At 38.4% G+C, this 12,544-nt stretch overlaps 1 protein-coding gene across 1 annotated transcript in view; it reads right to left on the bottom strand.

Annotated features, from left to right (window-relative positions):
• The window catches only part of LOC138213116 (copine-9-like), a 162,067-nt gene that overhangs the window by 14,392 nt on the left and 135,131 nt on the right, over positions 1-12,544 (bottom strand). The window contains exons 16-18 of the mRNA XM_069174034.1: positions 8,150-8,277; positions 2,925-3,027; positions 1,767-1,824 (exon numbers count right to left, since the gene is read on the bottom strand). Coding sequence (XP_069030135.1) covers positions 1,767-1,824; positions 2,925-3,027; positions 8,150-8,277 — 289 coding nt within the window. The remainder of the gene's footprint in view (positions 1-1,766; positions 1,825-2,924; positions 3,028-8,149; positions 8,278-12,544) is intronic.

Genomic DNA, 12,544 nt, shown 5'->3' with positions numbered 1-12,544 from the left:
TGTCAGTTGAATTAGATGTGAATCAGTCAATTGGCACACGTCAAGACGCAATAACCAATCTCAGCCATACACTATAAAAAACACTTCGTAACAATTCAAAAGCCTTTTTATATCTACTTGTCTGGTTAGTAATCTAGCCAGGACCGAAACACTGCATCATTTAAGCACAAAAAGATTTTACGCACGGCACCTTAGGCCATGATAATGATTGGAAAGTGATTTAAGCACACTTAAAGCTCCTGACGCAGTTTATTTATCAACACCACAACATCAGTGATGTTTGGAGCACGTTCCTTCACCACTGTGCCACGCTGCATCAAGTCAGCCAACCTGCTTGTACCTGCACTTACGCTGCACAAAGGCGGACACAAGTAGAGCTCTAAAAGTTCCCTATACTGCAGAGGATAAGTATATTACAGCTTCAGAAATCGATAAATCAACAACACCTTAGATTTTAGCTCATATTAATGCTTCCCTGATTTTAGCAGACCCGGCACATCAATCAACAACAAAAACTCATTGTAATTTACAAAAAATATTTCTAAGTTATTTAGATTAGATTCAGATTTATTTTGTTATTTATTTAGCTTATTTGTGTAAACTTCCCTGAAAACTTCACAGAAATCCATCTTCTTTGTCATATAATCAAATAACATGATTGAAGCGGTCATGTGTCTCTCTATTTATGTGTTGCAGAGTCTGATTCTCACTGATGAAGGTTAAAACGCAGAGTTAAAACTCAAGAAATAAAGTTATTGTGCCTAAGTCAAAATTTGACTAAAGAAGGAGTTATTTGATGTATTATAACCTGTGGGGGTCCACTCAGTCCCATTGTTTTCATAACTTAGCACCTGTATATACTTAAACACACCAATACAATTTCAAAGTCATACTGATGAACTCCATATGTTCATTGTCCAACTGCATTTTAGGCATCTATACACAGTGCAAAACATTCTAACTATACCACATACTTCAAACAACTGTGAGTAAGATCATTATGAGGACAACAATGCATTAAAGTCGATTGCAGAAGGAATTTTCATCCCCATTTGGTCAGATCAGCTTTACTGCACACAGCAATCACACACTATTCTTAGGGGAATGTTCCATTTGAAATTAAGCTACAAAATCCTTTAAGAACACGGTGAGGACAGCTCTTGTAATTTGAAATAAGGGAAGTCTACGTGATCCTCTCTGGAAAAAACTTTTTTCAAAAGCACACATTTTATAAATAACTATGTAATATCCTGGAGTCATCTGATTAATCATACAGGTTACCATTTTCTATTCAGTATGAACAGGTTGGATTTTTGATTTTTTTTTTTTTCTCTCTTTTGCTGCACAGTTAATGACAGTGTCTGTCTGCCCATGGCGCACAGCTCCTTTTAAATTATCACACAGTGTCTGACTGACAGCAGGCATGAGCTGGAAGTGGGAGTGGGTGAGGGGGATAAACAGAGGATTTACATGCCTATGCCATGGAAGCTATGAGAGTCATTAGATGGGCTGAAATTTGCAATACTCTTGTATATCTGAATTATTTTAACAATGCAGCAAGATAGATGAAAACAAAGAAACAGCTGTCTTGGCGAAACTCTTTATGACATCTCTGAAATGTATCCCTCAGCTCTAAACTGATCAATACGCCCCACCACATACACACAGAAACACACGTACACACGCGCACGCACACACACACACACACACACACACACACACACACACACACACACACACACACACACACACACACACACACTTACCATCAAACTCAGCAGGTCCCACTCCTACTATGATTATAGACATGGGCAGTGAGGATGCCTGTGGAGGAAGCACAGAAAGGATATGAGCCAAACTGCAGCTTCCCCACTCCAAAACAACACAGCGCACAATATGCTTAAATACAGCATGTGCATTCATCTATTATGTGTTTGTTCAAAGAGTCCAGAGTTGACTTGTCTCACCTTAATCATCTGTTCTGTTTGTTATCAATAAAATGCAGAGGTTTACCAAAGTTTTGACATATACAGGAACTACGTAGAATAATGTGTTAGGAGGCGAGGCAATGTGATCGAATGAAGCACGTTCACCTGTATGGGCTGAGAGTACATGAAAAGTTAGCTCACCTTTTCCACCAGCCTCCAAGGAAAAAACAAATTATCTTTAAGGTGGGCTTTAGTGTTATTTTCTCCATCAATGGGGCTTCTTAATTTTTCTGTTTTCTTGCTAACAACAAACATTATCTAGTGCCAGAGTGAATACACATTCCTTTGAACTATTACCAGAATTTAACTGCATTTGATCTCAAAACATCTTTTTCATGCAGACTCGGGTATGGTTTTATTCGTCATTGTCTTAGTACTGAAAAGATGTTTATTTTACAAACTTTTTAAGCAAACCTCTCCCTGATTAAGATCAGACTTGAATACTAAAATGGCATCCATATACAAAGCAGAAGATAAATGGTAAACTTATATAAAGCTTTATTAATCTAGCAGTCTACAAGCATCTTAAAATGGTTTCCTCCATTTACACACACCAATGACAGTGTGTGTGTGTGTGTGTGTGTGTGTGTGTGTGTGTGTGTGTGTGTGTGTGTGTGTGTGTGTGTGTGTGTGTGTGTGTGTGTGTGTGTGTGTGTGTGTTAAATGGGTAAATGGGATATGAAGAAAAAATTTGACAAATTCGATATGAAAACCTGAAATTCCGGTGCAGTTTTACAGTCCACAAAGTGCCAAATTTTACACAAAATGCATTGAGACAGGACTTTTCGGTGAAGAAGGATAAACTTTTGAAAAGAAATGCATATTCATACATTTTGTTTCTTTTATTGAGAAGGTTGAAAAGAGTTTTCTTTACATGTCATACAACATGTCAGAAGAGGAAAAGGGTTTTGTGGGCAGTGTGTTGTGTCGACTCACATTGATCACTGCTTCTTTGGTCTGAGCCATGTCTGAGATGACGCCATCTGTGATCATCAGCAGCACAAAGTATTGAGATCCATCAGTCACTTCTGCAGCACACCTAACATCATTAAACACACAAACATATATACATAGGTTAGGCCCCAAACGTGGTCCATGGACGTATGGGTCGGCCCAGGGAGAGGGGATGACAAAAAACTGCAGGTAGCAGCCCCAGTGGAGGGGTCCGGTGGGTTATTTTGGCCAAGGTGCTTCCGTCCAGAGTGTTTACAAAAAGGGGTGGGTGAACCAATGCCTCCAGAGGAGTCCCAGCCTGAGAAACCAAATCCACTTCCAAAAAGCTTTGCTCTGCTCCGGAGTCCACCAAGGCTTGATGGGGAAAAGACAGGACTTCCTGGACATTATCTTTGTTTGCTGGGTCCTTATTTAGGTCAGATCATTATGGTTTCTTGTGAATCGGACCCAAAAGCAGAACACAGATAAAATTCAGAACAGTCTTTATTGACAAAGTTGGAAGATTTAAGCACAGAGTCCAGGAGGGAGACAGGAGTCTTCAGTCTTAAGCGACTAGCCAGAGGCTAGATGGTTGAGACTAGGGGCGGATGCCTCCCAGGCCTTAGTCGGTGTATGTGGCAGTGGGGCATGGTTGGGGGTCAGCTACAGGAGAGACTGATTGGGGGAGTGGTTCAGAGAACGGTGCCAGAGAGTTAATTAGCTCAGGTGCATTGTGTTACTGATCGGCTGTCTCCCCACATATTCTAGCAGTAGCATGCCGGACGGACTCTCACTCCTGGGGACGCAGAGCAGCAGGGTGGCTGCAGAACTGACGTTGGCCGTGTGCTCAGAGGCACGGCAGGAGAGCACGCGAACTGAGAGATTGTTTTGTTGTTTAAATAAACTAATTTTGACAGTACTTGAGCTGTTGCATGTGCCTCTGTGCTGAGGGAACCCACGGAAGTAACCGACGTGTGTTACCCTCTGCTATGAAACACTTTATATAGCTGAAAAAAAAATCAGACTTTTACTAACACGGAAATAAAACATTCCCAACAGCTGTGATGGAGCTCAACACTAAGCCTCAACCTGAAGACGTTAATATGTTAGCGCTGTTGAGCCATGTCCGTTTAAGTGGGCCACTCTTTCTCTTTGGAAAGGCTTATGTGGATCCTGTTGCTGAAGCTGCAGGTATTTCATAAACTAAGAGGCAAGAGGCCTACAAACGATTGGATCCCAAAACACGACTTTAGCTTCTACTGATGATTTGTCAAAAGCCAGATTGCATCCATTATTGGTGGGTCTCATTATTGGACCTGTTACAGACTGTCTGTTTACAAACATAGCCATATGTAATAGATATTAAATTCGATAGCAACATGAATGAGGCAAAACTCAACATACCTGAAATGTGTTTCGAAATTTTAAAGTTGTCAGTGAGTGCAAGCAAGGCACGCAAACTGTAACTTTTCTGGTTTCGGCTCTGTGATGTTTATGGATTGGTGTGGAAATGTGGTAAAATCCTGACGTTCCGATTTTGTCCTGTTTGCCTAAGCAGCTTATTTAACATACACAGTAAATTTACCATAACAATTCATTTTTTCATGCCTTTTATTTTTTGGGGGCTTCCTCTTCGCTGTCTGCGTCAGCAGCCTTACCGTACTAACGAAGTGGACTCATGGAGATACATTACCTGCATTTAATCAACCAAATCTAATGTTAGTGTGAGCACAAAGCTTCAAAGGAACTCAATGCATTTAAGGTTCTTTCTTATGCAGACCAAACAAATGGGCCACAATCATACTTCATACATTCATAGAGCTTTTACTGTAAATAAAGCTTACATCATGCTCTGCATTTAATTGCACAGCCACCAGATACCCCAAAGGGTAACTACAGGTTGAAGTGGATTAATGGTGGGTACGCCAAAGAGCAATTGGAGAGTTCATCTATGACACGGTTGTTTAAGAGAGTATTTTTGTTCGACACTGGATAGCGTGTGTGTGTATGTTTGTGTTACAGGTCGTGGTTAGGATCCCAGCAGAGGAACGAAGACCTACCGTCTGACTTACTGTTTGATTGGTTCATGAACATGTTTCCAATAAAATCATAAATGGTATTTACAGATAAACAGTGCATCTTATCCGCCCACAAACGCCTACAAAGTGGCGTAGACAATACATAAATACACACTAACAGTTAGAAAGAAGCAGCATATTTCTCATTGGCTTTGATAATATGATTGTTGTTCCAAAAAGAAAAGTTGCACGTGGCTGTGTACATATTTATGTACATATGGATTATACCATGCATCTTCCTCCTTCTCCTCCTCCTCTCTCTTGGTCTTCATTACTACTCTAAACCTCCCACATTGGTGACAACAACAAAGAAAACGTGGAGGTGGGGGGAAGATGAAGACACGTAGGATGAGCAGTATGAGGAAGTGCTAAGAGGAGTAACAAGACAAGGATCGGGATTTCTAATTACAATAATAAAGGGGATAACAGTTAAAAGGAATAGGAGGAAACAAGTAAAAAAGGAAGATAAAAAAATATGGGAGGATGAGGAAAACAACAAAAAAAGATGTGGAGGAGGAAGAAAGAAAAGTGTAAAAGTAAAGAAAAAAAGTGTGAGGACAGTGAGCGAGAGAGAAAAAAGAATAAAGCGTCCTGTTCGCTCTCTGACAGATTAACAACAGTATTGCTACTCCATTTGATTATGCAACCACAATCACACTTAACTGGGACAGGATATTATTGCTTCATATGGGTACTAAAAATATAATGGTGGCTAATAACCAACCAAAAGCCATTAAAACCATAACACCATCCATACTTAAAAAAATAGCAGTGGATTTAACTTGTTTTTTAAAAGAGCTGGTAGGATTCAACAGAAAGATGCATTTGGTTAGCTTAGCCTCTTACCTGTTAATGACTTATTTGAAGCACTGACCAAGTGAGTGCATGGTTGTTCAGAAAATAACCAGAAAATTATAAAGTGCACTGAAGCAAAATATTCAAATACTTCATGAGACAATTGCATCAGCTGTTGAAGACAAAAGGCTCAACGATTAAAGTTCCTCTCTACTTAAACTTAGGTTTTGATATGTGTAACTTCTCTTGGATGTTTCACTATAAAGAGCGACGTAGAATCAGTTTGACACAAGAAGATTGTTTCCAAACTCATCTGAAAGTGGAGCTCAAGAATAGATTGAGTTGAGAGCATGTATATGTGAGCAAAATTTGTGACATTGCAACTAACTTTTAAGCAGGTTCTGGCCCAATAGATGATTTAAACCAAACTTAATGTGGAACATGGAAACCTGTTATTGAGCAAGAACTAAAAGCTGACTTTTAATGATGTAAAGTTGAAAACATTTGTAGCCAGTAGTTAAACTTTTGAATCACATATTTACAATTTATCAATTAGGGAGGAAGGTATTTGTCATTTGAATTAATTCTAACTGGGTAATTTTGCTTTTTAATTAAATCACAATAATCAAATCCAAAGGGATGCAGATGGAAGTGGGCGGAGTGACCATATGTGAGCCACAACACAATGAATCCCCATTCTCTAAGCTCTGTGTAGAATGCAACAAAGTATTATCTGTGTATGGATTTATAACTGAGGAAGAGAATTTTGTAAGATATTGTCTTTCGTTCAGCTACCACTAATAATTCTACCACCACACATACCTTAATTAAATAAATAATAAGGCATGATTTGTATTTTCACATAACATCCGTTGCCTGTCCATCAATACATTTGAACCAAATCAAGGGCCTAAGATAGTAAGATAGGATAGAGGGTAGAGTGTCTCTGATGAAAAATGCAAAAGGTAATTACGAAAAAAGATTCCTCAACAATATTGTTAAATGGAATTAGGGAATAGACTGATGATTTGTTTTTCATTTCAATTGTGAGAGAGGCTACTGCAGTGTGTTGATTTATTATCCTCATGCAAGATTTTAAACATGATTTTATTAGCCTATGGAAAAAGGTTGACTGCATTTAGTTTATTGCGAACAAGTAATTCAGTGATTGTTGGGCAACTATCAGTTAATAAAATTATTTAAGATTTGCATGCTCAGTGGCAATAAGGATTCCACACTGCTAAAGCAGAACTTTGATGAGGCATCACTCTCCAGTACAAAAAGCTATTGTGATTGGGATATGGAATTAATTTGACTTGGTGAACATCAACTATTACGATATCTTTGTAAACCTTATCTACCCTCACTGATAGCTCACTGGTCAGACTCGTACAAACATCTCATTTATAACTTCATCCAATTAAAGTTTTACACTCGACTGTGAGTCGAAGGTGGTAATGTTATTGTACTGCAACCCCACTCTAACCCAACACAACATACACCAATATTACAATCTGAAAAACCTAAAGTGTGATTTTTCTCCAAAGATGACTGACAGGCAGTTTTACATATTTCCTGTTTGTATTCATGACATGCATGACACAACAGCTGGCTTCCCATGATGGCGCAAGATAAGTGATGTGCGTATGACAATTTGCAGATTCTATGTATACATACTGTATGGGTGTGTATTCAATTTGTGTGTCTGAATTCAAGTGTGCAATGCTGTGAAATTGATTTCAAATAGTGCACATTCCTGCATGAGTGGAAGTGTTGTGGGTGAGTAGGGCTTGCTGGGTTTGATACTTTGACTTTGATCCTTTTTTCCTATACCAATTTTATAAAATCCATTTGAAGAAAAAGAAAATAACACGACAGATTCCGTTAGAAATCTTTCGTTTTCATGCATTTTAGAGGGGGAGAGTGTAATCGCAAGTTATCACTAGATGCTATAATTTACCAACATTCCTGGAATGCCTTGGAAGCTATTGCTTGATGCTACAATTTACCAATGTACCATACATGCCTCACATGTCATCAGTAAACACTAGCTTGCTGGCCGTGCACAGAGAATAATCCTTTTACTGCAGTGCATGCTACTCAGATAGGTGTATGGCCAAAAATGTGTTTATAAACAGTGAAATAAGGTGTCCCGAGGGAGACTTAATACTATGTAAGCATAGAAAAAGTGATGCGTTTTAAAACGAAAACATGCTAGTGTGGTCGTGTAGGTATCAAAATTTGGTACTGAATGACAAAGCATTTTATGCTGGATACCACAAACAAATTGGTCAATTTCATAAAAAAGTATCACAGTTCAGTCCCCAACCCTGTGGGTGTTGGTGTGTCTCTCACCGAGCCACTTGGTTGATGACAGGAGAAAAGTTGGTTGGGCCATACAGCTGAACAGTTCGCAAGCTTTGGAAATAAGCCTCTAGTACACCTTCGATCCCCACACAATTTGGGTTTTCTGTATCGGAGTTCTGCAAAAGACAACATTCAGTTAGTGAGACAACATGAAAGCATTGTATTCATGTTAAATGATGTTTTGACCAACCATAGAGCCCTACAGTAAATATTGTGACATCACTTACAGAAAAAAACATGACTTTCCCATGTTTTCCACAGGTGACACATGTATGATACATGTTTACCACATGTTGCAAAATATGATAACTGAAAATGTGTGCACAATCACGACTTAATTCTGAAAGAATATAGCTACGGTTCTTTGTTAGAGGTGGGCTGCGGTAGTTTTGGGTCCGTCCCAATTTGTTTAAAGACAATTTTGGAGATCGCATCACATAATATTTATATTGTAATCCAGCTATGCAGCATAGTTTCAAAACATTAACAATCAACATAGACTTTATGCAGGGAAAATCAAAAAAACAAAAGGAGCTATCAATGAAAAGACTATACTGTTGCTTTGCCTAATCATGTCCACCCTAGCTTTAATTATCTCATTTATATTCTTTCATACCTTCCCTTACTGAAAGGCCGAGTGAATGAGGAGAGAGCATTTCGAGCAGGACCACGTGATGTTTAAGTGATTTTCCCTTGTCCCGATTGACCAGTTGGTGAGTAAGCCTCTTTCTTTTTCTGGCTCATCTTCCTTTTTAGGCCATTCCATGATGAGTCTCAGTACTTAATGAGTTTGCCTGTTGGGTTTTTCAAGTTATGTTGGTAACATTCCCGATAGCAATGATTTATTTCTAGGCTTCAGTTTTTTTAGATACTTTGTTTTTTTAAGCATTTTATTAGACGTCAAGAAGGCTTTGATAAGCAGTCCTTGTAATGCATTATTAACTGGGTTGTGTTTGGGACCTCCAAAACTCCCCTGGTTCACTTTTGATCGTTTTTGGGTCATTGCAATCCTTTTGGATACAAAATTGTGTAACCTCCAAGTCTTTTTTTTTAAAGATATTTCAGTATGGACTGACAGTCAGTCCAGAAAGTAGATTGAGCTGGAGCTCCACTTGGAGCTCTGATCAAAGCATTTTGTTGTTTCATGTTGCCAGTGTTGCAGCTGTGGGTTCCAATCTTGGAATGGTCATTGCTTTGACTGGACTAACGTTCAATTTCCCCATCACAAATGCATGGGTACCTCTACCATGACCTTTATGAAAATTGGGAAACTTGCAGTACTATTGTTCGCTTGCATCACAAAAGTGAGAAATCCACTGGAATTATGGAATTACTTCATCTCATCAATGCTTATCCTTACAGAGTTGTTGAAGTATTTGCTTTTCCTTCAGTATGAAATGGGCAAGAAGACCAAAAGGATAATACACTGAGCAAACAGTGGAGAGTCTACTCCTTCTGGCAAAGACTAAGGTGTTAACAGGAACTGTGCTGTCATCAGTCTACATTGCCATTTGTGTTACATTCCATTGCCATCCAAGCTAAACACTGTGGTTGAAGTCAATGGTTGATATTCCACCAGACATGCCGTGGCGTGCATTAGCAGCATACCAGGAGCAGCTTGCAGCTCCACTGCATTAAAGATTCGTGCCGAGTCAATTTCGATGGGACTGTGACAGAGAGCACATCAATCTGCACAGAGTAGAACAGTTGGGGAGAAATGCAAAAGAGCATCTGGTCAATTTTTAAAGATAAAAACAACCTCTCCTGAACGTGGCCAAGACCAGAGAGATGGTGGTCGACTTCAGGAGGAAGACGATGGCTCCACAACCGCTGAGAGTTCTGGGAGAGGATGTGGACATGGTTGAGGAGTACAAGTACCTGGGTGTGTCCATCGACAACAGACTGAACTGGAAGACCAACATCAACGCTGTCTACAAGAAGGGGATGAGTCGACTCTTTTTCTTGAGGAAACTTCGATCCTTCAATGTGTTGGCATTTAATACTCAAAACTTTAATAGTTTAAGCTTAAGATTGTCTTTGCATAATATTATTCCTATTCAGATTGTAGAAAAAATATCCTGAGCTGAAGAGAGTGCTACATTAATACAGAATCCCTCCATCCACAGAAGATACAAATGACGTAAACTATTTAGACTGTATGTCATCACAGTTCTATCACATTTAGCATGTGAAAAACTTTAAATCATGGTGATACATTTATTAAATACCATATGTTAACATATATATGTATATATAAATATCTTTTTTTTGCAGTGATCCCATACAGTAGCTATTGACGGCTAATCATCTCCTCGATCAAAGGCATTTCAAACACATGCTCTAAGGCTTTTTTGCTATCATTCTCCAAGATTCATTTTTAATTATTTTCCTCTGAGACTATAATTTTTGTTTAGTAATATGGGTTTCTTTAAAGTATCAAAACAGCTTAATTAACACAGAAGACTGTGTTAATTAAGCACTACCACAGACGAGCTATGCAGTAGAAACACCGGCCTAATCAGTGTGAAATAACCCTTATAAAAGACATATTTTATCAAGTGTCCTTGTGATGCAGATATTGCTTTAACGTACATTAACTGTTCATGTATTACAAATGTGAGCTATTTAAAATTGCATGTGTTTTCATATGTAGTTAATGTATACAAAGTCAGCTGGTTAATGAATTACTCTGACCTTTATATGAGCTGGATATGTGTCTAATATGTGTTATAATTTATAAACATAACCTTTTATGTAATTAAACAAAAATACATGGGTTTACATTTGACGTTTATTGTTTTTTGATACATATATTCAAATTCAGCATTTCGTTGGATAAGTTAATTGGGTAATTTGTTAAAACTGTCAATGGTTAAGTTATCTTCAGGTTGTATTATTATAATTTTCTTTTTCTTGCGCTACCCTTCTGTTGGTCTGGCGGAAGACTGACCTTCAAAGTAAAAGATTGACCCGAGGTCATGAGCAGTGTCAAAGAGCCGCACACTATACTAAGTGCTTGCTAGAAAAGGATTGGTAGGGCTGGAAAAATGATATAGCTTGTTTATAATGTAGTTCAACTTTATAAGTTGACTTGATATTTTCATTTTCTTTCTCACATAAATAGTTGATATTAAATTGGTGGAAAACTGTTTGGTTAGTGTTTAATTACAACTGATTTAGTGACTTTTTTAATCTCATGTAGTGTATCACATACAGCATCCTGTCAAAAAGAGGTGTGTTAGAGTTTCTCTCTTCTCAAATTACAAATTTCACAACTCTCTCTGTACTTGACCAATAGGAGCACAGAACACTCTTCCAGTCACAGCATGGCAAACCAGGACATAGCCAATATTGTTCTCTTTGTGCAACCAAAAGACAGGTCAACAGTATTTTTTTCTGAGGCTTTCCAAACAAAAGACAGTTTTTTGTTTTCGGAAGTTGGTCATGATAGCCCCGTTTTAAATTCAGTTTTGTTTTATAAGTTTCTTTTGTGGTAAATAGAAACCATATGTTTTTGCTTGGTGACTGAGACCTCACTATAATCACAATCTGTATATGAGACATATACTATGAAACCCAACACTAAAACATTCGATGAACTATAAATTGCTCAATGTGCTTTGAGAAGTTTTCCAACAATAGCTTCTCCCAGATAACTCTGGGATTTGTCACGCTGAGGTGAATTCTAATTGGGAAAGTTGATTGAGATGCCGCTTGCATTGAAATGAGAAAAAGGTATGCATAGTGATGAAACTCGACAAGCCAGATGCTGACACTCTTGTCCTCAACTTCTGACTGAGAGAGCCAGTAAGATCAGGGGATTTGACTAACCTGATTGAAAATGACAGTTTCAGGTCAGAGAAACTTGGGTTAAAATTTCCCCAGTCCACTAATGAAAAGCATGAGGTATGTCATTGAGATATTAACAACCATGCATAGATCTGGAAATATTATTATCTTCTTTAAAATAAAAACTACTAATCTTCTCCTGCAGCCTTGGAGAAGCAACAAATACTCTACTATTACATGTTTACCTCCCACCTACATTTTTTTCAAGCTTCTAAGGTAACTGTCAAATGGGAAAGTTGTCTGGAATAAGTCATTATTTTTCATTTTGCAGCTTTGATCATTTCCATATTGGCCATACTATTGGCTGACAATGCAAAGCTAAGTAGTACATCCTCAAAATGTGCAGCTGCCTGTTCGTCTGTCTGCTCTCTATTCTTTCTCCATCACTCCAATACCATCAAATAGATGAACTTCTTTTCTCTCGGCATGCAGCATGATTCACAGTGTTTTTTTTCCTCCCACCTTTTGTTCCTTTCCTCTGCCTTAGTCATCTACTTCACAAGACTACTCCACAATGCCTACAGCTTGTGGGAT

This window comes from Embiotoca jacksoni, unplaced genomic scaffold (genome assembly GCF_022577435.1).
Source record: "Embiotoca jacksoni isolate LCO1_2020_lvr unplaced genomic scaffold, fEmbJac1.0.p SCAF_1, whole genome shotgun sequence".
In the NCBI taxonomy this organism is placed as follows: Eukaryota; Metazoa; Chordata; class Actinopteri; family Embiotocidae; genus Embiotoca; species Embiotoca jacksoni.
This window is presented reverse-complemented; position numbering and strand designations above follow the sequence as displayed.